This window comes from Rattus norvegicus, chromosome 10 (genome assembly GCF_036323735.1).
Source record: "Rattus norvegicus strain BN/NHsdMcwi chromosome 10, GRCr8, whole genome shotgun sequence".
NCBI classification, from domain to species: domain Eukaryota; kingdom Metazoa; phylum Chordata; class Mammalia; order Rodentia; family Muridae; genus Rattus; species Rattus norvegicus.
In genome coordinates this window covers 95,281,835-95,305,129 of record NC_086028.1, presented here as the reverse complement: position 1 = coordinate 95,305,129, position 23,295 = coordinate 95,281,835, and the positions used below count along the sequence as shown (strand labels likewise).

Below are 23,295 nucleotides of genomic sequence, written 5' to 3'. Positions count from 1 at the left end.
AATTGATTAAGTCATCAAAAACTCAATGGCAACAGACGTTAAACGTGAGACAGTTGATGGTGTTCACCTCTGTAGAACCTTCTGCCCACTCTTACGGTAATCTACATTCTTTCCAATTGCCCAGGAAATATTTTCAAAGACTGAGTACATTCCAGGCTATAAAGGATGTTTCAATGAATATTTTCAAAGCCACATAGATGATAATCTCTGATAATAATATGTACCAATACAGGAACCTAATTCCAGAGAGAGAGAAGAGACAGAAGAAAGAGGATGAAGATGATGAAAGAGAAAATGTTGAGAGAACGGGGGCGGGGGGGGGGACTCTTTATGGGTAAGAAAGGAAACCACGGTGGAAATTATGAACAACGCACATTTGATTCGATTCGTGCGGTCATCTCTGGTAGCACACGAAAAGCTAGGCAGTGGTTTCCCCAACCAAAGCTCCCCGTTAACTCTGATAGTTAACTCTGCTGGCACAGGGCTCTCCCTGCTCTCAGATGTGGACAGAGTTCTAAGCTAAAGAAGGCAGTCTTCAGAACTTCAGACGCCTTCGAATCCGAAGAAAGCAAAAGCAGGGCTGTGCGTTTGTGGCACACCCATTCTTCAGTCGACCAAGGGAAACACTTCCCTCAGAGGTCGTGCTATAGAACTCGGCAAGGGAAGTGTGCAGAAAGGTTGCACAGAGCTGGCATCTGTCCTCTGGCGCCCCGTTCTGTGGAACCCTGGGAATGACATTGCCAATGCCCTTCCCACAGCATCACAATGTTAACATTCCAAAGGAGTCTAGAGCCTCGGAGTCAGGATCTAGGATGCCAGAGAAAGAATGGAGAGCGATCTCCACAAATCCTGGGGTTTTGTATAAAGGCAACGGCTAAGGAAGGAAGGAAATAGCAAAGCCCCTGCCAACACTGTCGAGTCTGGAAACCATCCTGGGAATGTCCCATTTCAGTAATTGGAAGAACAACCAAATGAGCCAGAGTGTGACGCCCCATGACAGCATCAGGTAATTGCACATCTCTCTCTTTTGCTTTGTGTTGAGCAAAGCATGGGTACCACAGACTCCTGAGGCAGAAGGTTCGGTCAGTCAGCCAACCAGTGTTTTTAACCCAAAGAGGACACATCACTAAAAGGATGCATTTGTTTCATAGATAGAAATTTGTCTCTTTGTATTAATTTCTTTTCGTGCCATTGTATTGGAAAAATTACTTGGTGAGCAGAAGCAGTAGTGATTATGGTCAACAGAACCTACCTGCCCCAACCTGTTACATTGATTCCGAGGCTCAAAATGAAGGTCCAAGAAAGAATCGACCTTGTGAGAGAATCCAAAAACAGAGTCAAAATTTACACAAAACACTCACACATTTCCCCCAGAAAATGAAATTCATTAGAATTGTGTTTCAGACAAGGATTCTTTAAGTAGTTCCATCTGGCCTAGAACTCACGATGCTGAACAGACAGGCCTAGAACTGACAGAGATTCTCTTGCCTCTGCCTCATGAACACTGGGATTAAAGGCAGATTCCAGAACACCTGGCTCATTGTTCCTTTATAACGTCACTACTCTCTTCCCCTGGAGCCTCTACCGATTCTAATAGTGGAGATGATCTAATTGTCAATGGAGGCTTAATTATGATGCCCCTGTTACAAACAGGTCACTCATACTTAAACTCAAAGTTCACCGAGAAAATAGATACTAAATTCAAAGAGTGAAACTTTCCCTCTCAGAAGTCACTTTGCCCATTCCTCTTTTCTAAACACAGGCAGAGAAAAAAACAACTAAGGGGACCCTCCATAGAATAGGGAAAGGGACTAGAAAACATTGCTTAGCAGGGAAGGAGGAAAAGAAATTCTGGGTAGGTACAACCAGTCACTTATAAAACACTGTAAGCCCCCAGTCTACCAGGTGAAAAGGAAAGTAGAAATGCACTGTCACAATGGTCCTTGGAGCCTTTTGTGTCCCTGGCTAAAGCTTGCCCTTGTCCCTAAACACCTGACTAGTGTTTGTTGGAGTTTAGCTGTCCCTGCTGTTCTTTGAGTCATCTGTCATCTGCGTCATCTGCTGCTGAAGTCCAAGACCCCTGTGGTCTTCCCATCACTCAGACCCTTGCTCTTTGTGCCCTCTTGCTTCCTTGCCCTGGTCCTAAGCCTGTGCCAGGACCGTTGTTCTCTAATGACCTCTAATGAAGACAGAAGGAGATCCAGACCATGAGGAACCCTTCTTAGCCATGATGGACATAGTGGGGATGCTCAGAAAGACTGACTCTTCTTGGGGATTCTTGAGTTTTTAATGTATCATCAATCTCTGTCCCAAGTTTGCTTAAGGGCGATAGAGGGAAGAAGTTCATAGTCATTCTTCAATGACCAGTTGTACCCTCTCAGAATCTCTCTGCTTCTTCCCTCTTCCCTCCTCTCTCCTCCCTCCTCCCTTGGTAATATTTTCTACTTCTTCCTCTCTACCAGAAATTCCCATCGGTCATTTTCTCTGCTTGCTTTATACAGTAACATTGATCCTACAGGATCTAGCTGGACTCCTCACATATTTTTTAAAGACTCTAGATTTTTGGAAAATCATTTCCTTTCTCCATCGCGGCTTACTTCTGGAATACCTTGTGGATTCAAAATACCATCTTGAGATTTACAACTTTAAACCTGACTTCTTTTTTTTCACTTCCTACTTTAGCCATCCTAATTTTTTCAATGTCTTTGAACACTTCATCCCTTTTCATTTACTCAGAATAGGATATTTCGTGCCAGGTGTAATGGAACACAGTCCACTTCTAATCCCAGTACTTGGGAAGCTGGGGTAGATGAGATCATGGGTTCAAAGATAGGCAGGGATGTGAAAAAAGAGGGGAATGGGGAAGGAAGGGAGAAAGAATATGGAAAGGAAAAGAGAAGGAAAGGGAAATGCGGCAGATAAATCAAGCTAAGATAAATCAAAACACGATACCATAGAAATGTAGGAAGACTGCAAGAAACTGATTGACTAAGTCATTGTTGTTAGAAACCCAAGGCCCAAGGCCTGCTGAACTCAGGGAATGGGCATCGAACTCAGGAGTATGCAGAGAGGAAGGATAACCTTCAGTTAAGGTCCTAAGGATCCCAAGCCCTCTTCTCAGATTAGAATATAAACACCAGCATCATTGCCTTTTTTAAAGCATCTTTTGAGAGCCCACTAGAGCAGCCCATTGACCCAACTTAGCTGGATGTTAGAGACAAGTCAGTGTTTATCTATATACAGTTGTGCCTGGGAGCCTGGTTCATGCATAGATGCTCAAGGCCCATATATATGATATAAGCATTTCATTTTCACAGAGTATGGCAATCAATACAGAAGCCAAGCAACTGGTCAGAGGGCAAAGGATGAGTAATTATAAAACAGTCAGTCTGCACAAATAAGTTATCTATAGTGGGCCCACTCCACATGTAGCTCAAGGAATATTGCATAGGAGTCCACAGAAAGGTGATAAGAGCCAGAGATTAGGGAGACTTCTGGAAACCCATGTCTTCTGGACACACCAAAGCCATTGTAATCACTGGCCCGCAGCAGCCATGCCTACTGGCATAAGATCTGTATAAGATCAAACCTACCAATTCTAACATAGATGGGGAGGAGACTTGTGAAGTCCCACCCTTAGCTGAGAAGCTTTGGCAGTTGAAGACTGCTAAGAGAGGGAGAGTCAGTTTTCTTCAGGGAACTGGTCTTCGTTGGGTTGGTCATGCTCCAGTGGGTGGACCAGCACCCATGCTCACAAGGACAGTAGGGATTGAACTCAGAGGACTGTGAAGAACAGTCATGAAGTTGGGAAATGAGTGAGGTAAGACATCTGTGTTGAGCTGGAGGGGGAATTGATATGAACAAAACATATTGTAAACTCATGAAATTGACAAAGAATAGACTTAAAAACAGGGGGAAACACCTGGTGTAGCATTTGCATGCCACCTCTGCCCATTCAGTCATCCTGACACAACAGAAATTGTTGTTATGGCTGCATTTAGGTGAGGACGGCACAGAAAGTAAGTCCACCCATGTGCAGGACCCACGCCTTCTTCCCTCTGAAGCCTTTCAATCCATAGCCATTTGAACCTACGCTTACAGAATTCTTGAGTGTGGAGAGAAATATCCGGGGTTTAGACCATAAGTTAGAATGACCCAACAGGTCTCAGCAAATAGCAGCTCTGTGTACTTAGCCACTGTTGTGAAACTTAAGAGAAGCTGTGTATTTGGTGAGTGCATTGCATATATGTGTGCTGTGGTATATTCGTGTGTATATTCTGTGTCCACATGCATAAAGATGCATGCACACATATGTGCATGTGGAGGTCAGAAGCTGTATTAGTCAGGGTTCTCTAGAGTCACAGAACTTATGAAATGTCTGCATATTAAGGGAATGTGTTGTGATGACTTACAGTCTGTTGTCCAACCCACCCAACAATGGGCAGCTGTGGATAGCAAGTCCAAGAGTCTAGTAGTTCCTCAGTCCCACAAGGCTGGTTGTTTCAGATGGACTGCTGTAGAAGTAGGTTCCAACAGATGAGCTGGCAAGAAAACACAAGCAGAAGAGAAAACCTTTCTTCTTCCAATGTCCTTATGTAGGTCTCCAGCAGAAGATGTGGCCCAGATTAAAGGTATGTTACATCATGCCTGGATATAGGACTTGCTTTGTCCCAGGCTGATCTTGAACTCAGAGATCTCTTGCCTTAGTCCCCTTGGAATTAAAGGTGTGTACTCCCTTGTCTGGGCCTAAGCTTTTCATGACCACTATGCCTCAAAATCTCTATGCCAAGATCCAGATCAGAAACTTTCATCTTCCGGCCTTGAGATCTGGATCACAGGTGTGCCTTCCAGATATAGTCATTCCAGATATTGTCAAGTTGACAACCAGGAATGGTCATTACAGAAGTCAGTGTCAGATGTCTCCTCATGTATCTTAATTCTCTACCTTATTTTATAAGACAGAGCTTCTCATTGAACCCTGTATCAAATCCACTGAAAGTTGGGTTGGCCATTGAGCTTTGGGTATACACTCCTCTCCATCTATAGGATTACAGGGGGGATCAAAATTCAGACCCTCGTGCCTCATGGCAACTGCACCATGTCCAAAGCCCCAGGAAACATTAATTCCTCACTGTCTTACCCCACTGAACCATTGGTAAATCTTTCAGAAACTACCTCTGTGTTGCCTAAACTGTGCAGCCCAGCACAGTGGGCCACTGTGGGTTGCCCTGGTGATGTTTGTGTTTTGATGCTAATTCCACTTCCTCAAGAGGGGCTGCCTCGGGGGAGGAGTGAATCACACACTCAGGTGACTTCATTGGGACCTTCTCCCCATTTTAACTTGTAAAATAAAGGCTAGAGCCAATGACTGGGTAGGGGGAGGGAAGGTGAAGCTGAAGAGTTGGGGGAAAAGAGAGGAGGAGAGAGGGGAAGGACGGAGGAATGGAGGCGGAAGGAAGATGGAGATGAAGCACATGGCCTGGGAAAACCGCAAGTTATAAGAGATCTCATAGCTGGGGAATAGAGTAGTGTAATGGTGGATCTGCCCAATGTAGGCACCCAGCTTGTATTCATATTATTTGAACTGTGTTTTCATTGCACGGGTTTTCTGGGTTGGAGAATTTACAAACAGCGATCCACCTCCTCCAAGAGAATATATGTCCTTCTCCTACTTCTCCAAGAACTCATGATAGATCTGTTTCTAGGAAGGTCACCTTGATGCCCATCACTTAGGAAGACTTTCTGGTGGTACGAGTGGCTAGTCTCTGTCCCTCCTGGCAAACCTGTTCAAGTTGGTTACTTTATCTTCATAAGACCCTTCTGGTGGCAAACAATATTACCATCCCCAGGTGACAGATAGGCCATCTAAGGCAAAAAAAAAAAAAAAACCAAAACCCTCAGGAGCCAAGGAGAGATGACAAAGGAATATGTCTATGAATTAGTGAAAGGTCTAAGACTGAAACCAAATTATCTGAGTCAGGTATGGAGCTGGGGATGGAAGAGAAACCTGAGGAAAGATGGCCTTCAAAGTCATGGCTGAGCACAGCCTGGAACTTGCCAAGAAGATTAGGGCAGGGTGGCTGACCAGTGAACTTCAGGGATAAAACCCAGATTCTCTCAGGCTTGCAAGGCAAGCACTTTACCAACTAAAGTTATCTCCCTCTCCCGTCCCCATGATAGTGGCTCTCCAAGGAGCCCATGATAAGCTTCAAACTGAGGCTACTCCTGCCTCACCCTCCTGACTCTCTCCTGGGTGCTGGTATTGCAAACATGCTTCATCCATGCCTGTAATCTACCCACCTATCCATGCCCGTCTACCCTTAATTGTTTAATTTTCAATTTTTAATTGAATTTGAAAGCTTGATGAGTGCAACCTGCCAGGAGTTTCCAGTTTACAGCCATTGCTGACTATAGTAGAGAGACTCCCCCATCACTTCAACACCCTCCACTCGTGGCATCAGGGCTACCAATAGCCCTTCCAGGGTTCCAAACTCAGAACGTACTTGCCAGCAAGCTGGCAGCCATGTCTGCAAACTCAATGGTTATAATATTATGATGGACGGAATAGGCTTGGTGCTCCCCAGCAGGGATTAAATAGTGTGCTAAGCGCTTTCCATGAGTTATAGCAATTACCCTGCCGAATGTCCCTGCAATTTGCATATCTATAATTATCTACATTTTGCTGATGACAACACAGAATTCAAAGACGTGCAGTCACAAGCCTAGAGCTACAAAGCAGAGAACAGCAGAGCTAAGCACTGAACGCAAGCTTCTCTCACTCCAAACCTTAAGTGTTTTATACCAATCACAGAGAGCTGGGCCCTGCACAGTGCCAAGATAATAGATGCATAAACCAGAAACCTCTGCAGCAAACCATTCTCCCAGGTCAGGTGCCTTGCCCTGTGTACACCTCAAAATTATGCATTCTGCTCTGTCGACGGCTAACCGACCATCCAAATATTATGCTTCCTAAAAGTACCCTGAACCCTGTCAGAAGAGCAAACAAAGCAGAGATAAGCAGAGCCAAGCACAGGACAGTGTGTCCTCGGAAGTGGGCAGGCTGGCAGGAGAGCAAACAGGCCAGTGAAATTTAATAGGAAGGCAGAGCTCTGCTGAATTATGCTACAAAGGGCTTTGGGGCTTTTCGCCTTCTGTGGAATACTTGCTTTATGAAGGAAAATTTCACTTTAAAAGGTAGGTTATTTTAAAACTCCGAGCTACGTGTCCTGAAACACCCAAGAACAATGCTAAATAAGTAAATTGTGCCATCTATTTTATTTATTACCTTTTACTAATTACTATCTGGTGGGGACAGACAGACAGACAGACAGACAGACAGGCTGTTCTCTCCTTCCACCATATGGCTCCCAGGGATCAAGCTCAGGGCCTCAGACTCTGCAGCAAGCTCGTTTACACCCGGGGCCATCTTGCTGGCTCGTTTTCTTCTCTTTTGAATCATCCTTGCTCTCTCTAGATGCTCTGGCCATCCCTTTTCTCACAGCTGTCGCTCTCCCTGTGCCTGCACGTTCCCAAACCCCACTAGTTCAAAAGCAGTAACAAGATCTGGCCAGGCAAGCTGCAAGAAAGAGAAACCTACGACTGCACACTTCCACCCGTTTCATCGTTTGCTAAATGTATTGTCGATCCTCTCATCGCCTCCGATGCCCCAGACTAGGTGTCTCAAGCTCTGCGACCTGTTCTTCAAAACATTTCTAGCACGGTTTTGAGAGAGAGCTACGCCAATAAACGACAAGACTTGACATTCGAATGATGTGTTGCCAAAAGGTTTTACTTCTTCATAGCACGAGCAGCAGGTTTCCCCGACTTTCGAGTTCCTGTGTCTTCATCCTCCAGCTCCTACGAAAACTCTCCTTAAGGGTTCTCCGTTACCTAGTAACACCAATAACCTCCACTACTCATCTCCAAGCACTAGCAATGAAGCTGGGGAGGTGGCTCAGTGGGTCAAGTGATTGCCTTGGAAGCATGAAAGCCTGAGTTTGGTCACCAGAACAGTGCTGCCACCCCCCACTCCCCTTCCGGGGTAGTGACTACATTTGCCTGCAATCCCAACACTGGTTAATTCAAAACAGTAGGATCCCTCGAACTCAGTAGTCAATCAGTCTAGCTTAACTGGCAAGTTTCCAGCCAATGAGAGACCGTGTCTCAAAGGAAGTGGGTGGAGTTCCTGAGGATGACAAAGGTTGTCCTCTGGCTTCTAAATGTACATGCATACGTAGAGACTTGTGCATCAGAACATATACATACATATGTAAAGAAATCCACTCGCCTCTCTCAATTCCCTCAGTCCAATGCACTAGCGAGTCTCATCAGTCCTGGCTCCAGAACTATCATCCATCCTCCCTTCTCTACCTCATGTGGCACTGGTCCTGTGCGCTCTACCGTGCGTGAGTGCACGTGCGCGCGCGCACACACACACACACACACACACACACACACACACACACACACACACACACCACCTCCCCCCTCCCTTCCTGTCTCCTCCCTTTCCTCTTCAATCTGTTCCTCAAAGGTCAGCCAGATTAACTTTCATAACATGAAAATCCCATCCTGGCGCTTTCCCTTGGTTTTCTTCGCCTTCAGACTAGGATCGGAAATCATAGTTATTACCCATGAGGCCTTGTGCCCGGCTCGGGCTTCTCTTTAGCCTCATCACGTGCTGCTTCCCATCTCGGCCACTCTGACGGCTTCTCTCTGTTCCTCGGATACCCTTCAACTCTGCTTCAAAGATTTTTTTTTCTCCTGTACACACTTTGTGAAGCCCAGTTTCCATCTGGGTGGCTGCCATGAGCCCCAGGGATTCTGCTCTAAATTCTGTTGCCAGCGGGCCTTTTACAACCATCTAATTTCAGCTACTCCCTCAGCCTCTCTGGCACCCTCCATAAACTACAGTTACCTTCCTGATTTCTTTACTGACTTGATCCTGCCGTACCTCTAACAACTAGCATAGGTCCTGGGGCTGGGGAGCAGGGACTGGGGGGGGGGGGAGGAGCGGCAGAACAGATACCCCAAAATAAATAAATATGGCTGCATAAAGCCAATGAACAACATGTTCCCCCATCAATTAGAGCATACATTTGGGGGGCAGGGGGGTTACTACTTTGTATGTGCGATGTACAAGCCAGCAGCCACGTCAACTTATATTAATGATAATTTTTAAAAAAAAAAACGTATTAAGATTGCCGAAGATACTTTCTGATTACATCGAGGGGGTGATAATAAGCACGTTTAATTTCGGAGAGAAGAAATCTGGCCACATCCCGTTAGTTACTAGATTCTGGGGCCTTTTAAATATTATTATTTTCCGTCAATATCTTATGAGAATAATTTTTAGGTGTCCGCAGTTGTTCTCTGGAAGAGCATCCCAGCTTCCCCAGCAGCCCCTGAATGACTCCTTCCTCTTGACAAGGCCTTGCTTAATTGAGTCCCGCGGACATATTTGCATATTTACCAAAGCCTCAGGGAAGCTTAGTAAACAAGAATCTCGCAAGGTATGAGGAGCGCTTTCAGGGAAGACCCCTGGAGAAATACAGGATCACTTACTTATGGAGTGTAGATTCCCTTGGTGTGCCAAAATATGCCTCAGGGTTGTCAGTTCCAGTGTTACAGCTTGCTAGAAAGGTTGAGGAATCCATCGAGTGGACACAGAGCAGATGTTTTCCTAAGCTTAACAATTCCGTTTTCCTTTTGGGAAAAAAAAATGCCTAGCTTCCCGCCACTGTGTTTACAGGAATTGCTTAAGTTGGGTCTTTGGAGAGAAACAAGAGACACATCAGAAGGGAATGTAGGCGTTGGAAACCACAATGATAGAAACGAGGTTCAAACCCATAAAAGAAAAAAAATGGTACAACTCTTAACATCTGGATGCTGGCGAAAAATTTCCCATTGTCTGTCCAGTATCCGTGTAGGTAGGTTAGAGACAGGTGAGGACAGGAGGGGCCATCCAGGAGTTTGTTATTTCTAAACCCACATCTAGGACAGTGGTGTTCAAACTTAGTTTCTTTGGTTTGGGCAGAAAATAAATAATTAAAGCCAGCAGATAGCATTATCACTTAATACTCCTGCAGACGGACTAACCTCATAATACCAAAGAAAAGTTCTGAGCCCTGGTCCAACTGTGGAACACCCTGACTCAATCCTAAAAATGTGTTTACTAATCTTAGGCAACCTGACCCACCCTTGACCAATCCCAAGACAGTCTGATCGCATCTCAGGACACCTTCAGCCAGTGAGAAAATACTCTGACTCAATCCCCAGGCACCCTTAATCAATCCCAGACACAATCTTCTCAGCTAGAAATGCATTGGGGTTGGGGATTTAGCTCAGTGGTAGAGCGCTTGCCTAGGAAGCGCAAGGCCCTGGGTTCGGTCCCCAGCTCCGAAAAAAAAAGAACCAAAAAAAAAAAAATGCATTGCATGACTGTGGATTTGGGGTGGGTCAAAAAAAAAAAAAAAAAAAAAAAAAAAAAAAAAAAAAAAAAACAATGCAAGCCAGGTCTGGTAGTACAGGCCTGGTGATCTCAGCTACTCGGGAGACTGAAGGAAGACGATTCCAAGTTCAGTTGCCTTGGTAAATTACGGAGACCCTGTATCAAAGTGAAAATAAGGATTAAAAAGGCTGGTTGGGGTTGGGAATGAGGCTCTGTTAATAGAAGGCTTGCCTAATACACACGCATACACACACACACACTCATACACACACATACACATGCACACACACACGCACACATACTCACACACTCACACATACACAAACACACCTACACACACATACACACTCAGACACACACTCACACATACACAAGCACATGCACACGCACACACACTCACACACTCACACAATCACACACATTCACACACACACACATACACATACACTCACATACTCACACAATACACAAACACACCCACCCGCACTCACACACTCATATATACACAAACACACCCACACACACTCACAGACACTCATACACACTCTCACACACACACAGGCACACTCTCACATACACACACACACACACTCACACATGTACATACATGCACACATAAAACCCTGGGTTCAGTTCCTAGCACCACATACACGGATGTGATGGCACATATATGTAATCCTAGCATTCAGGAGGCAAGGTCAGGAATATTGGAAGTTCAAGGCTGTCCTCATAGTGAAGATGAGGTCAGCTGAGGCTGCATGAGACCCTATGCCGAAATGGAGGAGCAAGGAGGCTGGAAGATGGGTATAGCTCAGTGGCGAACTTGCTAGTATACTCCAAATCCTAAATGGAGTCATGTACTGCTCGCTCTCTCTCTCTCTCTCTCTCTCTCTCTCTCTCTCTCTCTCTCTCTCCTCTCCCCCTCCTCTCTCCAATAGGCTTGCCTCAACTCTTCCTCCCGGTAGTTAAAATTTTGAATCACTTATTTCTGGGTTTCTCTACCCTCACCCAATGTGCTTCGTCTGCCCATGAAACACAGATTGCCCGCCTCATGGCAGACACAGCACTACATGACAGAGAAATACCCTTGCTCACAGAAGGCAGAATCCGGGACCTCCAGGAACCTATAATCTCATAAACGAGTAGACATAGGCCCTGCCTGAACATTAAAGTGTGGCTGGTTGTCGTGAGAATTTACTCACAAGTGAGGACCAGGAGAAAGGTGGGAATCGGAGGTGTCACAGACAGGATTCACAGGAAGGGGCCCTAGGCACCAAGGCTCTGAAGCCTGAAACATCACTGAGGAGGGAGCAGGTGGAGGTGTAGGAAGAACAGGAGGAGTCTTGCTGAGTGAGGTGTCCAGAGCTTGGGAGTCACTGAAGACCCGTGTTGGAAGATGCACGAGTAATTGAACGTGGAGGAAAATGTCCGCAGCTAATATCTTCAGACCGGAAAAATGAAACAACGTGATATGTTAGGGTTCCAGACACAATACTGGAAGAAGTCAACTTTAAGGAGATGAAGGTTTAGTTCTGCTCACAGTTTCAGTGTTGAGTCAGCCGGCTCCATGGGAGCCTGCGATGAAGCAGAAGCATCACCCATCTCCATGAGGTCGTCATGGTGAGGAGCGGGAAGAAGTGCAAAGCTGCTCGTTTCTTCATCAGAAGGCGGGGCAGAAAGGTCAGGGGCAGAAAGGTTAGGGGCAGAAAGAGAAGGGGCAGAAAGAGAAGGGCCAGAAAGAGAAGGAACAGAAAGGTCAGGGGCAGGCTACACCCTTCAAAGGCACACAGGCCCCAAGCACCCACTTTCTCCCACTACACCACACTTGCATTTCTACAACTTCTCTGCAGTACCATGAGTTAGGTATCTTCAACACATGGGGTCTGGGGCAGCATCCCATATCACAAAAGTGCCCTGATTTAAATATGAAATGCCCACCCCATGTAGAACTCATGAATTTAAATGCTTGTTCACAGGCTGGTGGGTGTTTGCGAAGGTTGTAGAACCTTTCGATGGAACCTCATGGGAGGAAGTAGGTCATTGGCGGGGGTAGGCCTGGAGGTTACCTAGCCCTGCCCAGCTTCCTGTTCCCTTTTTGCTTCCTGAGGACTGGTACAGTGTGTCCTGCCAGCCTCCCATTCCCACTATCATGGCTTCCCCACTGTCAGGGACTGTCTCCTTTCGAACTGCAAGCCAGAATAAACCCTTCCTTCCTAAGATTGCTTCTGGTCAGGGATTTGGTCATAGCCATAAGAAACAACTAAAGGGCTACCATGGCCAGCATCACCTCAGGATTGCTAACCCTCTCCCAGCCATGCCTTCTTCAAGAATCAGCTGACACCATTCATTAAACAACTTTTCGTGAAGTTGGAGGTTCAATCTCTTCCTCGCTTGGCCACACACCAGCTGAGTCGTTTATAGGTCACTGGGTCATTTTGAACACACCTCATGGCGGACTTGTGTCCCTCTCCGCGTTTAGGGTTTCTCATGAGAGGAAGAAGGAGAACAAAAAGCATGAAGAGCTTCCAGAAGGCCACCACTCAGCCCATGGTCAGACACCGCAGGACAAAGAGGGTGTCTGGAGTCCTGGGAGCAAAACTAAAGAGGCAGGAGAAGACGGAGCTGAAGAGGAAGGACCTTTCCCCAGCAAAGAAGAACTACAAAAAGATATGCAAGGTAGGAGAGCCCAGCCCTGGTGTACTTGTGGGCATAAAGGGGTTTACAAAACAGGACTCTGGAACTAGGTGCCATGCCCAAGGACAAGAGCAAAGACAGTGTCATAAGACTAATCATATCTAATATGTGGTATATTAAATGTTTCGATGTTGCAATAACAAGTCTGGAGAGCAACTTCCATGTATGATTTTGGCTCAAAAATTCTACATTCCACGTTACATATTTATCCCATCGTTATCACAAAATACCTGACGAGAACAACATAGGAAAGGGTGGTATTTGTTTAAATATATTTTATTTAAAATATTATTAACTCTTTGTGAATTTCATATGTTTCCACCATATTCATCCTGACTCCATAACTCTTCCCAGATCTACCTACCCCAGACTTTAGTCCTCTTTTTAAAAATTAACACATCGAGTCCAGTTTGTTCAATGTTACATACTCTGTTCTGCGTGGTCACCCACTGAAGCATGCTCCACCTACCAGAGGCCACACCCTTAAAGGCAACTAACTCTCAAGCAGCCATGGATTTCCAATAGCTAGAGATGGGATTGTAGACCCATCCCACCCCCATTCCACGCAGATTTTTTTTTTTTTTGGCTGTTTGGGGTGTGCACAGATCTTGTGCATGCTGTCCCAACCACTGCGAGTTCAGATGTGAAACTGTCTTGTTGTGTCTGGAAAACACTATTTCGACCTATTCATCCCAAGCCTGTACCACTCTTATAACGTTCCTGTTCTCCCTTCCATGGCGATCCTTGAGCCTTGGGTGGAGGGATGTGATACGGATGTCCAATTTAGGGATGAGCAACCCAATTGCTCTTATCCTGTGAACTGTGACCAGCTATGAGTCTCTGTGGTGACAAAAAGGAAACTTACTTAATGAGGGTGTTTTATAGATGTCATTAGGAATTGGTTTGATATTATGTTCATTTAGTAGAACGATAGTAGTATGTTCTCTATCAGGGCCCATTACCTGCCTACACAACCACACAGGTTCTTGGCTTGATCATGGTGCCCAGGTAGGAGTTTCATCTTATAGAATGGGACTTAAATCCACTCAGAAAGTGGCTGGTTCTTCCCATGTTCACACCATTATTGCGCCAATGGGCATGTCTTGTCAGGCCATTACTATAGCTGCCAGAGAGCATAGTTTGGTAAGACTGCTGGTTACGTGTCTCCTCAGTAGAGTGTACAGCACCTCTCAGTACTATAAAAGGCAGCCGATAGGGGTGACACTTCCTTACCTCTTGACTATACTAATAACAATGCCAGGCTTTTATGGGGAGGGCCTTCACTTTCATGTTAAACCAGCATTCTATCCACGAGCACGTCTTGACAGGCTGGTTGTTAACATAGTTCCCAGAGTTCACAGCTGGTCAAGATTTTACTTACTTAAACCCTCAGAAAGAGGATCTGACTGAAGTGTGCAGAGCTCGAGCTTTGGGGACACTTGGCTTTGGTAAGGGACCCACAACTCTTTGTCCCTTTGTTTTTTACACAAAGTTGGGTTCCTCCGACGGAGCGGAGCCTCCAAATCCAGTAAGGTTCACCCCTGAGTCTCGGAAACATCCCCATACAGACAATAGCTACCAGCCAATGAGAGTCCTCTTCAAGTGTGAACAAGAGACCTTGCCCAGTGCCAGTGCCAGCCAACACACCTTGCCTATGCCAGCCAGGTGCCTTCAGAGCCAGGGTAACGATGCTGTGACCGATAGAGTTGAAACGGAGTCCGATCACAGCCCCTCCTTCCACGTACTCTTGACAATTCTTTTCTTTTTTTCAAATAGAGGAGTGTTTTATTTCCTACATGTATTTATTTGTGAGATAGTGGTTTATATGTGTTTATTCATTCATTTACATATTTGTAGACACAGTCTCATGTATCATGGGCTAGCCTTTGACTCACTATGTGAGAGCAGATGTCCTCAAACTCTAGAGCCTCCTGCTTCCACTTGCGGTGTGACAGCTGTGTACCGCCAGATCAAGGTGATGTTGAAGAACAAACCTGAGTCTTTCCTAGGCAAGCACTCTAACCACTGAACTAGCAAGTGAGCTACACCCCAGTTCTTCTGGAAGACTCTCCTTTCTCCCCCTCTTTGCCCCTTGCTCTCAGCCTCACCTGTTATCTACCCACAGAATTCTTCTATCATCAAAGGCCAGGGAGGACTTTCCACCCTGGAGGTATTCACTCTGTCTGAGCTGAGGGAGCTTAAGAGAGGCAAGCTGCCTTCACATTTTCATGTCTTTCTCTAGCTAAAGGAATTGAACTCTTTGCTAAGGCGTAATGGGTCTGCTAAGTGGGCTTCAACGACAGAGGGACAAACCAGGAGGTGATGTTGAGGTAGACAGCTTTCTGTGACCTCATTAACAATCTGAAAGACAAAGGGCTTCCTGGTCATGAACACGGAGCCATTAGTGCTGAGGAGATTGACAAAATGCATTTGCCAAATTCTCCCAGTGACCTCCAGGGGCCCGGCCACACAGACTCCAGAACAGATTTCGCTTGATGCAGACTCTACATCCTTGATTGAAATGTACAGTCTTGGTCCTCAGAAAAACCCTTGTTGCAGTGGCGTTCCAGTCCATGAGAGCGAGGAACACATGACCCCGATAAGGAAGAGCTTAGCAAATGATCGCCCACAAAGCCTGCCTGCCTTCCTAGTCCTCAAGGAGAGCTGTGGGGGAGGCAAAGAAGGGATGACCTGCAGCAAAGTTGAAAGACCCTTTGTCTTGGGATAAAAGCTTTGACTTTAAAGTCAAGGAAGCAAGAATGCATCGGACTTTAAAGGTGGTGCTTGAATCAAAGGTTGTGCCCATCTCCCATCAGTCACCTTCTAAGAGTCTCCCAGGAGCCTGCAGCTTTTTCACTGCCCTATGCATCCATATTGGCTCTCTCCCAGCTTCCCCAGTGTATCTTTCTCTCCAGTTCTGTTTAAGGACCAAGGAACCCCAGCTTTCTTACCTCTACTCTAGGCATCACTTATGCAGCCAACTGAGTGACGAGACCTCCACACAGAGCTTCAAATGGAAACCACATTCTGTCTTTCCCTCAGCAAATACTTGCTGAGCACCCACAGTGCATCAGGCTCTGCTCCAAGAACCGAAAACATTCTCGAGGATGCAACCGATTTTGTAAAAAGTGGTCAAAGGCATGGAGATAATGATGACCCAGTCTCCAAGCCATCCTATGTTTGCAGAGAACGGTTCTGTTGGGAGGTGGGGGCGTTGAGCATTTCATCCAAAGGTGGTCCCATCTGGGCCAACTAAATTTTCTCAGGCAGTTAGCTCTCAAGCTCTGGGCAAGGAGTGTTTGGGGGACGTTTATCCTTGAGCCTGAGTTCAGAACCCACTCACCGTACTTCTTCCAAGTCTCTGTGTTTCTTACTTACCTCCCACATCAAAGTGACTCGAATTTTCTTCTATCTCAGGGTGTCCTCCCACTTCTGACCCTAAACGTTCAGGAAACTACAAAGCAAGTTTCCAACAGATGCTTTTGCCAGAGCCAGGCAGGTTTCCATGTCTGTCAACTTACTTTCCCTTCATCTTCCAAGCCTGACCTACTGTGGAGAAAGAGAAGCGGGAGCTGGGCGGCCTTGCTGGTTTTACAGCTAATGAGCTGCAGAAACAAGATTGGCTTCCACTGACTGATAAGGGAACCTACAGAAATGTTAGCATTTCACACGGAGTCTTAGTGTGTGCATGAGCAGTGTGTCCATGTGTGTGTATGGGTGTGTGAGACAGACAGACAGAGACAGAGACAGAGACAGAGTCAGAGTCAGAGTCAGAGTCAGAGTCAGAGTCAGAGTCAGAGTCAGAGTCAGAGTCAGAGTCAGAGTCAGAGTCAGTCAGAGTCAGAGTCAGAGTCAGAGTCAGGCATGTTTGAAAAAGAAATGGGTTTGCTTGCAAATGTGTGGTCTCCACAGTAAGTTTTGGAATCTATGTGCAGACAAATGGCAGAGATGAGAGACTGAAGAGTTCATTTCCAGTCCTCCCTCATCCTCAAGCTGTTTATCGGATGCAACTGAAACCACAAACCTTGCTTAGGATCTGTTTCTGCTTGTGGATATCAAGGAAAACTTTGGAGACTGCAGATCAAAAGGGCCTGCTCCAATTTAACCAGACTCAGAGAAAACACGTCTTTCAGGCCAATATTACATAACCGCACATCCTGGTGGGACATGCCCACTGAGGCTGGGTTGTTTAGCAGAGCATGACTGTTTTTCTGGGAAGGAGCTGATCTCTGAAAAAAGGACGGTGGATAGGCCCATGACTTTAATTCAAACCTTATCTTTAGTGATGGTTCTTAAACGAGTTAAACTCCCTTGTCGACTACCAGCTGCTACAGGTAGTAGGGGAGAAAGGATATTGGGGTAGTGGACCTGTTTAGGAAAGCTCTTTGGAGCAACTCCCATCTGTGTGGTCTGGAAACCAGCAGTTCAGTTCACAGGTTAGCAGGCAGCAGCAGCTCGATCCATTTGCGAACACTTCACAGATACACCCGCAGTTCAGTTTGGTAGAGTCAGGTTAGCAGCAGTCGTGACACAACCTAGCAGAGGCAACCAGGCCTCAGCCTTGGCTTAAGTCAGTAGAAGGGACCACCAGGAGCACCAGGAGAAGTTCTCGGCTGTGCCTCTCTCAGGGACGCAAAGATCAGTGAAAAGGCGAGACCCAAAAGCATTGCACAGCTGGCTGTACCAACAAGCCGAGCTCTGTCTCTGTCACTCCGTGGAGTCCTATTTATACCCTCCAAACATTGTGTGTCCTTCACGGGTCTTGCCTCAGCACGCGTCTTACCTTAGCATGTGCATCCAATCATCCCAAGTCAGAGGAAGCAGTAAAGAACTGCAGCACACCACCAGAAGTTTTTGGGTGAGAGTTTCTCTCAAGGGAGTCCCAACAAATGCAGCTCAAGTACACAGTATAAGGCAGGTCAATGCATTCATGTTGTCAGTGAAGAATCTTTCCTCACGTGTCCCTTCACGTGCTTGCTTTAGCGGAACACCCTCTCCCCTGTGTCTGCTTCAGTGAAACGTCCCTTCGCAAGTCGGCCTTAGACTTTCCCACCTGTGTCCACTTCAACTAATTGTTCAAATTCACCTGTTTGCCCCAGCAAAACGCCCTCCAAATGACTTTGCAAAGAACCCTTAAGTTTCCACTTCATAGACCCGAGACTCAGGGGGAGTGAATGCTCCTGCACAAGCCTGCTTGTGTGCTGATGGGTAGTTTGCCTCTGATCTCAGGAACCTGGTCTTCGGTGATACAAAATGAAATTTGTCATGCGCCAATTTCCCTCTGCCTCCCAGTCCCCTGAGTTTGGAGGAGTGCCAGCTACACATTCCTGAAACTCAGAACTCTGCCATCCCTTCCCTGCTGTGGTGGACCGTACACTTGGAACTGTGAGACAAAATAAGTCCTTCCTCCCTCCAGTTCTGTCGGGTCTTTCACAGGGACAAGGAGCACCGCCACTATATTGTTTCGTGGAAGATATTGATAGAAGGTTTTCCCTTAAATCCACATCCAAGCGCACCTCTCAGAAGTCACCATCGTTAGTTCCACCTGCCTTTTGGAACCAACGAGTGTGTCCCACGATACATGAGATTCTAGAACAACCGTATGTCCATCCCCAATTGAATCTACCCTTTGTATAGATGGTTGTTTCCTCCTCTCATAACCATGGCCCTAAAGGACAGGGAAGTTTTGCTTTCGTCAACCCCTTCACCATCTTCCACTCATGAACCACATTTGCTCTGTTTCCTCCTACAGCCAGCCCTGGTGTTAGATTGAGAGACTCTGCTATGACTAGAATGGGAGAGAACGGCCCATCTCCTGGTTCCAACCCCCTTCTCTGTTGACTTAGGACATAGTTTTGCATAGATAGGCTTGGTACTTCCCAAAGTCTTCATAATTTTTAGATTTATCAGTGTTCAAAGACAGAAGGCAGCACAGTCTTCGGTGTGCTGTGCCTCTGACAAGACCATATTTGTTAGGCTGCTTAGTGACTTGTTACTCTGTTAAAGTCCATTTGGGCCACACTTATGCCACATTGGATTGATACTTCCCAAGCATCTGTATCGAGAAAGAGAGGTGTTTGTCTCTTTTTACCTCTACACCTCTTGTCTACATCCATTAACACCTCTAGAGAGAGATCATTCAACTATCATAGTGTATGACTTATTTGTTCTTTATCATTTTAAAAATTCTTTTAAAATAACATACCATAAACAGAAAGAGGAAACATAAAGTGATTAAGCTCCCCACTGACCACTTTTAGAGTCAACTTTATAAGGGTTTTTAACTACAAAATACCCTCATCTTTGCCCTGTGGTGCCATAGTCATTGGAACATTGGATCATCTAGGGCATGTGCCACATGGCATTAGAATCTTAGGCATTTTAGAATTCCACCTGTCATATCCTACTAAGGAAACACATTTAACAAGATATCCAGAACAATGTATACAAGGATACTAGGTCACCAATGTTGCCATCAGAGACTCAAGCTTTCCACAGCTTTCTAACCCTCCTTAGTCTCACATCCACAAGATGGCTATTCACCTCCAAGGTATAATGCATACACATCCCAGGTAGGAAAGAGACAGGTGGATCCTGGAAAATGAAACAGGCTTATTCCAGCTATGTACTAGAAAATAATAGTTTCCCATGATCCTCTTCCCCACGCCAGACTACCCTTGCTTACTAGGACTGAACTAGGACACAGGTTCATCCCAGCTGCAAAGCAATGAAATGGGTTTACATGTAAAGCCCTCACTTCATGACTTAAGATCAAGGATGATGGGAAACTGATGGTGAGGATCAGGGCTGACCAAGTATTAGTACCCCTGACATAAGGAAACAAAAAAAAATCCCATTATGAAAGTCTAGAGACTTTTCCAAGTTCACAGCACAGACAGCTGCAGAGAATAGCCCCTCTCAGCTTCCAAGGACCCATAGTCTTCCATTGTGTGGACACCAGTGGCTTGCAGGAGGCAGCATTTAGAGTCAGCTGTTGAAATCCATCTACTCACAAATGCTGCCTTTCATCTTCTGGCACAGTCAGCATCCCACAAACAGAGCCTTGGTGGTAACCAAATCCTGACTCTGCTACTGTGCGTGCATGCATGTGTCTGTGTGTGTGTGTATGTGTGTGTGTGTGTGTGTGTGTGTGTGTGTGGTGTGGGGTGTGGTGTGTGGTGTGATATGTGTGTGAACTCTGTGTGGTACTAGCAGCTCTTCTGATTTTCACAAAGCAGCAGAGATTAGAATCAGCCTTGATTTGACCCGGTTCTTATTTTCCAGAACATAAGCGGGTCATTGCCAGTGAGCCTCTTTCTATAAACTGATGGTGGGATGGTGGTTGCTAGCACCCTGTGGCAAATGAAGAGGCTGGACTCCCAGCTCCATCAGCCTCCAGTCCCTGGCCAAGTCCCTTAGCCTCTCTCTGTTATTATCTCTCTACCACTGTATACCAGAGTCCTCTTGCCACAGAGCTAATGACCACACATCTGGTGGATTAAAACAAACATCTACTAATTATGTCTTGTTTTTATGAGTCAGGAAACTGGGCAAAGCTTAGCTGACTCCTATCCTTGGCATCCCCTTGTGGCTTCGGGTTCTTGGCAAGATCCATTTGTGTGTGTGTGTGTGTGTGTGTGTGTGTGTGTGTGTGTGTGTGTGTGTAGACCTAGAACTCACAGTGGCTTGTCTCTTGAAGGCTTTGAACCCAAGATCATTCCTTTTTTTCTTGAATATTTTATGTATTTACATTTCAAATATTATCCCCTTTCCCTCCTCTCCTATACCCCTCCCCTTTCCTCTGCTTCTATGAGGATGCTCCCACTCCCAACTCAATGCCCTGGCATTCCCCTACACTGGGAAAACAAGCCTTCACAGGACAAAAGGCTTTGCCTCCTATTGATGCTGGACAATGCCATCCTCTGCTACACATGCAGCTGGAGCCATGGGTCGCTCCATGTGTACCCATTGGTTGGTGGTTTAGTCCCTTGGAGCTCTATGGGATCTGGTTGGTTGATATTGTTGTTCTTCCTATGGTGTTGCAAGCCCCTTCAGCTCCTTCAGTCTTTTCTCTAACTCCTCCACTGGGGTCCCCTCGTTCAGTCTGATGGTTAGCTGTAAGCATCCTCATCTGTATCAGTAGAGATCTAGCAGAGCCTCTCAGGAGACACCCATATATGACTCCTGTCAGCAAGCACTTCTTGGCATCAGCAATAGCGACTGGGTTTGGTGGCTACATATGGGATAGATCCCCAGGTGGGGCAGTCCAAGATCATTTCTAAGAGACTCAGAGAATTAGGTCGGGCCCGCCAAGATACACTCTTTGTTTGTCTTTATTTTGGGGGTATGAGAGGTTTGCTTGTATGTAGGTATGTGTTACCCTATGTGTGTAGTTCCCATTGAGACCACAAAAGGGCATCGGATCTTCTGGAACTGGAGTTCTAGATGGTTCTTAGCTACTATGTGGGTTCTAGTGAACAGACTGGTGACTCCTGAAAAGCAACAGGTCTCTTAGCCACTGAGCCATCTCTCCAACCCATAAGCTTCTCCTTGACCCCTTCGCAAGTCACCTTCTAAGGGTCTTCAACTACTAAATCCCTTTATCTTTTCCATGCCGTGTCATAGTCATCGGAATGTTGGATCGTCACATTCACCAGCCCAGGTCACATCCAAGGACATGGATGTCTAGGACATGCATCATAGGGTGTTAGAATCCTAGGCACCTTAGAATTCTACCTGCCATGCTCTACACAATGAAGACTCAGTTCTGCCTCCTACAATCCTTCTGAGTACTCAAGCCACAGGGCAGAACCCATCTACGAGCTGCGGAATTCAAACAATACTAATGCAAAACTTGTTTTAAAAGAAACCTTGCAAGCCAGGCTTGTCAGTGTATGTATGTCACCCAGCATTCGGGGGGCAGATGAAAGAGGGTCAGATGGTCAAGCCGACCTTGGTTACACAGAGAGTCTGAGGGGCTGGCTTGGGTTTCACCAGACGGCGGTGAAAGTTACGATAACAGAATCAAATTAAAACGTTTAAAAATGACAGTGTTTCTCTTGCATTAGTAGCTTTCTTCTGATGCAAAAAGTTGGCAAGAAGCATTAAAGCGTTTATACAACTGAAACACACACACATACACACACATTTTTTTAAAAAGGTGTTTTCTTAGCATATGGGAGCCACTGTCAGAAACAAAATGAGCTTAAACCAGTCAAACACTATAATCCATAGGGTTATCATTTCCACCCTCAAAAAACAAACAAACAAACAAACCAAAAAAAAAAACCAAAAAAACAAAAAACCATGGTTTGGCTTCTAGCTCGCAGCACAGAGGAGCATCTGTTTGGCTGCCGGAGTCTGCACAAGCAAGTCCAGATTCTAATAGGGTACTGGATGAGCCCCTGCTGCCCTGGTAGAAATCACCTAGAGGTTTGTCCACAGCAAAGCATTACTCAGCACAACTCAGACTCGGTGGGCATGGGCGCACCTGCGCACTGGAGTGTTTGAAAGCCCCCATGGGAGGCTCCAACACTACCAAGACCCAGAACCGCTACTCTAGCCAGTGAAAGTTCCGTGCCCCTACCCTAAACACGAAAATCCCTTTGAAAATAGCTCTAAAAGGTTGCAGAGATGGTTCCGTCCATACAGGGCTTGCCGTGAGAGAACGAAAACCCGAGTTCAATGCCCCAGAACCCACATAAAGCTGCAGAAACGCTGGATGTAAAGGTAACCTGGGTTTCCAGCACGGGGAGGTGCAGACGGGAGGGTCTGGAAAGCTTTCTGACCAAACAGCCTAATTGGTGAGCTTCAAGAAGATGAGAGAGCCTGTCTCAAAGGTGCTGGAGAGCCAGAGATGACACCCAGGGTTGCCCTAAGGCCTCCAGGCACGGTGGCCTATGCAGGTAAGTTAATGTATTTCGATGTTGCCTGCACGTGGCGAGGCCCTTTCTCAAAGGAAACAAAAATAAAAACAAAACAAAACAAAATAAAATAACCAAGATGAAGAAGTGCAGCTCAGAGATAGAATGTTTGCCAAGTACGTGTTCTTTCCTTAAGAGGAAACATTCTAGTTCAGCAGAAGAGTATTTTTACTTTACAGGGCTCAGAGTTAAGTAGGAAGGTGCCCTTTCTGGGCCCAAAGAGAAGTA

General features: G+C 46.0%; 1 protein-coding gene across 3 annotated transcripts in view; it reads left to right on the top strand.

Annotated features, from left to right (window-relative positions):
- The first annotated feature begins 792 nt into the window (after window positions 1-792).
- 1700012B07Rkl (RIKEN cDNA 1700012B07 gene like) overlaps window positions 793-23,295 on the top strand; it is a 33,304-nt gene continuing 10,801 nt past the window's right edge. The window contains exons 1-2 of one of the 3 annotated variants that reach the window (NM_001134497.1): window positions 815-1,006; window positions 12,930-13,126. In NM_001134497.1, coding sequence (NP_001127969.1) covers window positions 939-1,006; window positions 12,930-13,126 — 265 coding nt within the window. In that variant the 5' untranslated portion in view covers window positions 815-938. Of the gene's footprint in view, window positions 1,007-12,929; window positions 13,127-22,771; window positions 22,874-23,295 lie in introns of those variants that run through there. The other 2 variants (XM_063268764.1, XM_039085654.2) reach the window with 2 other exon arrangements.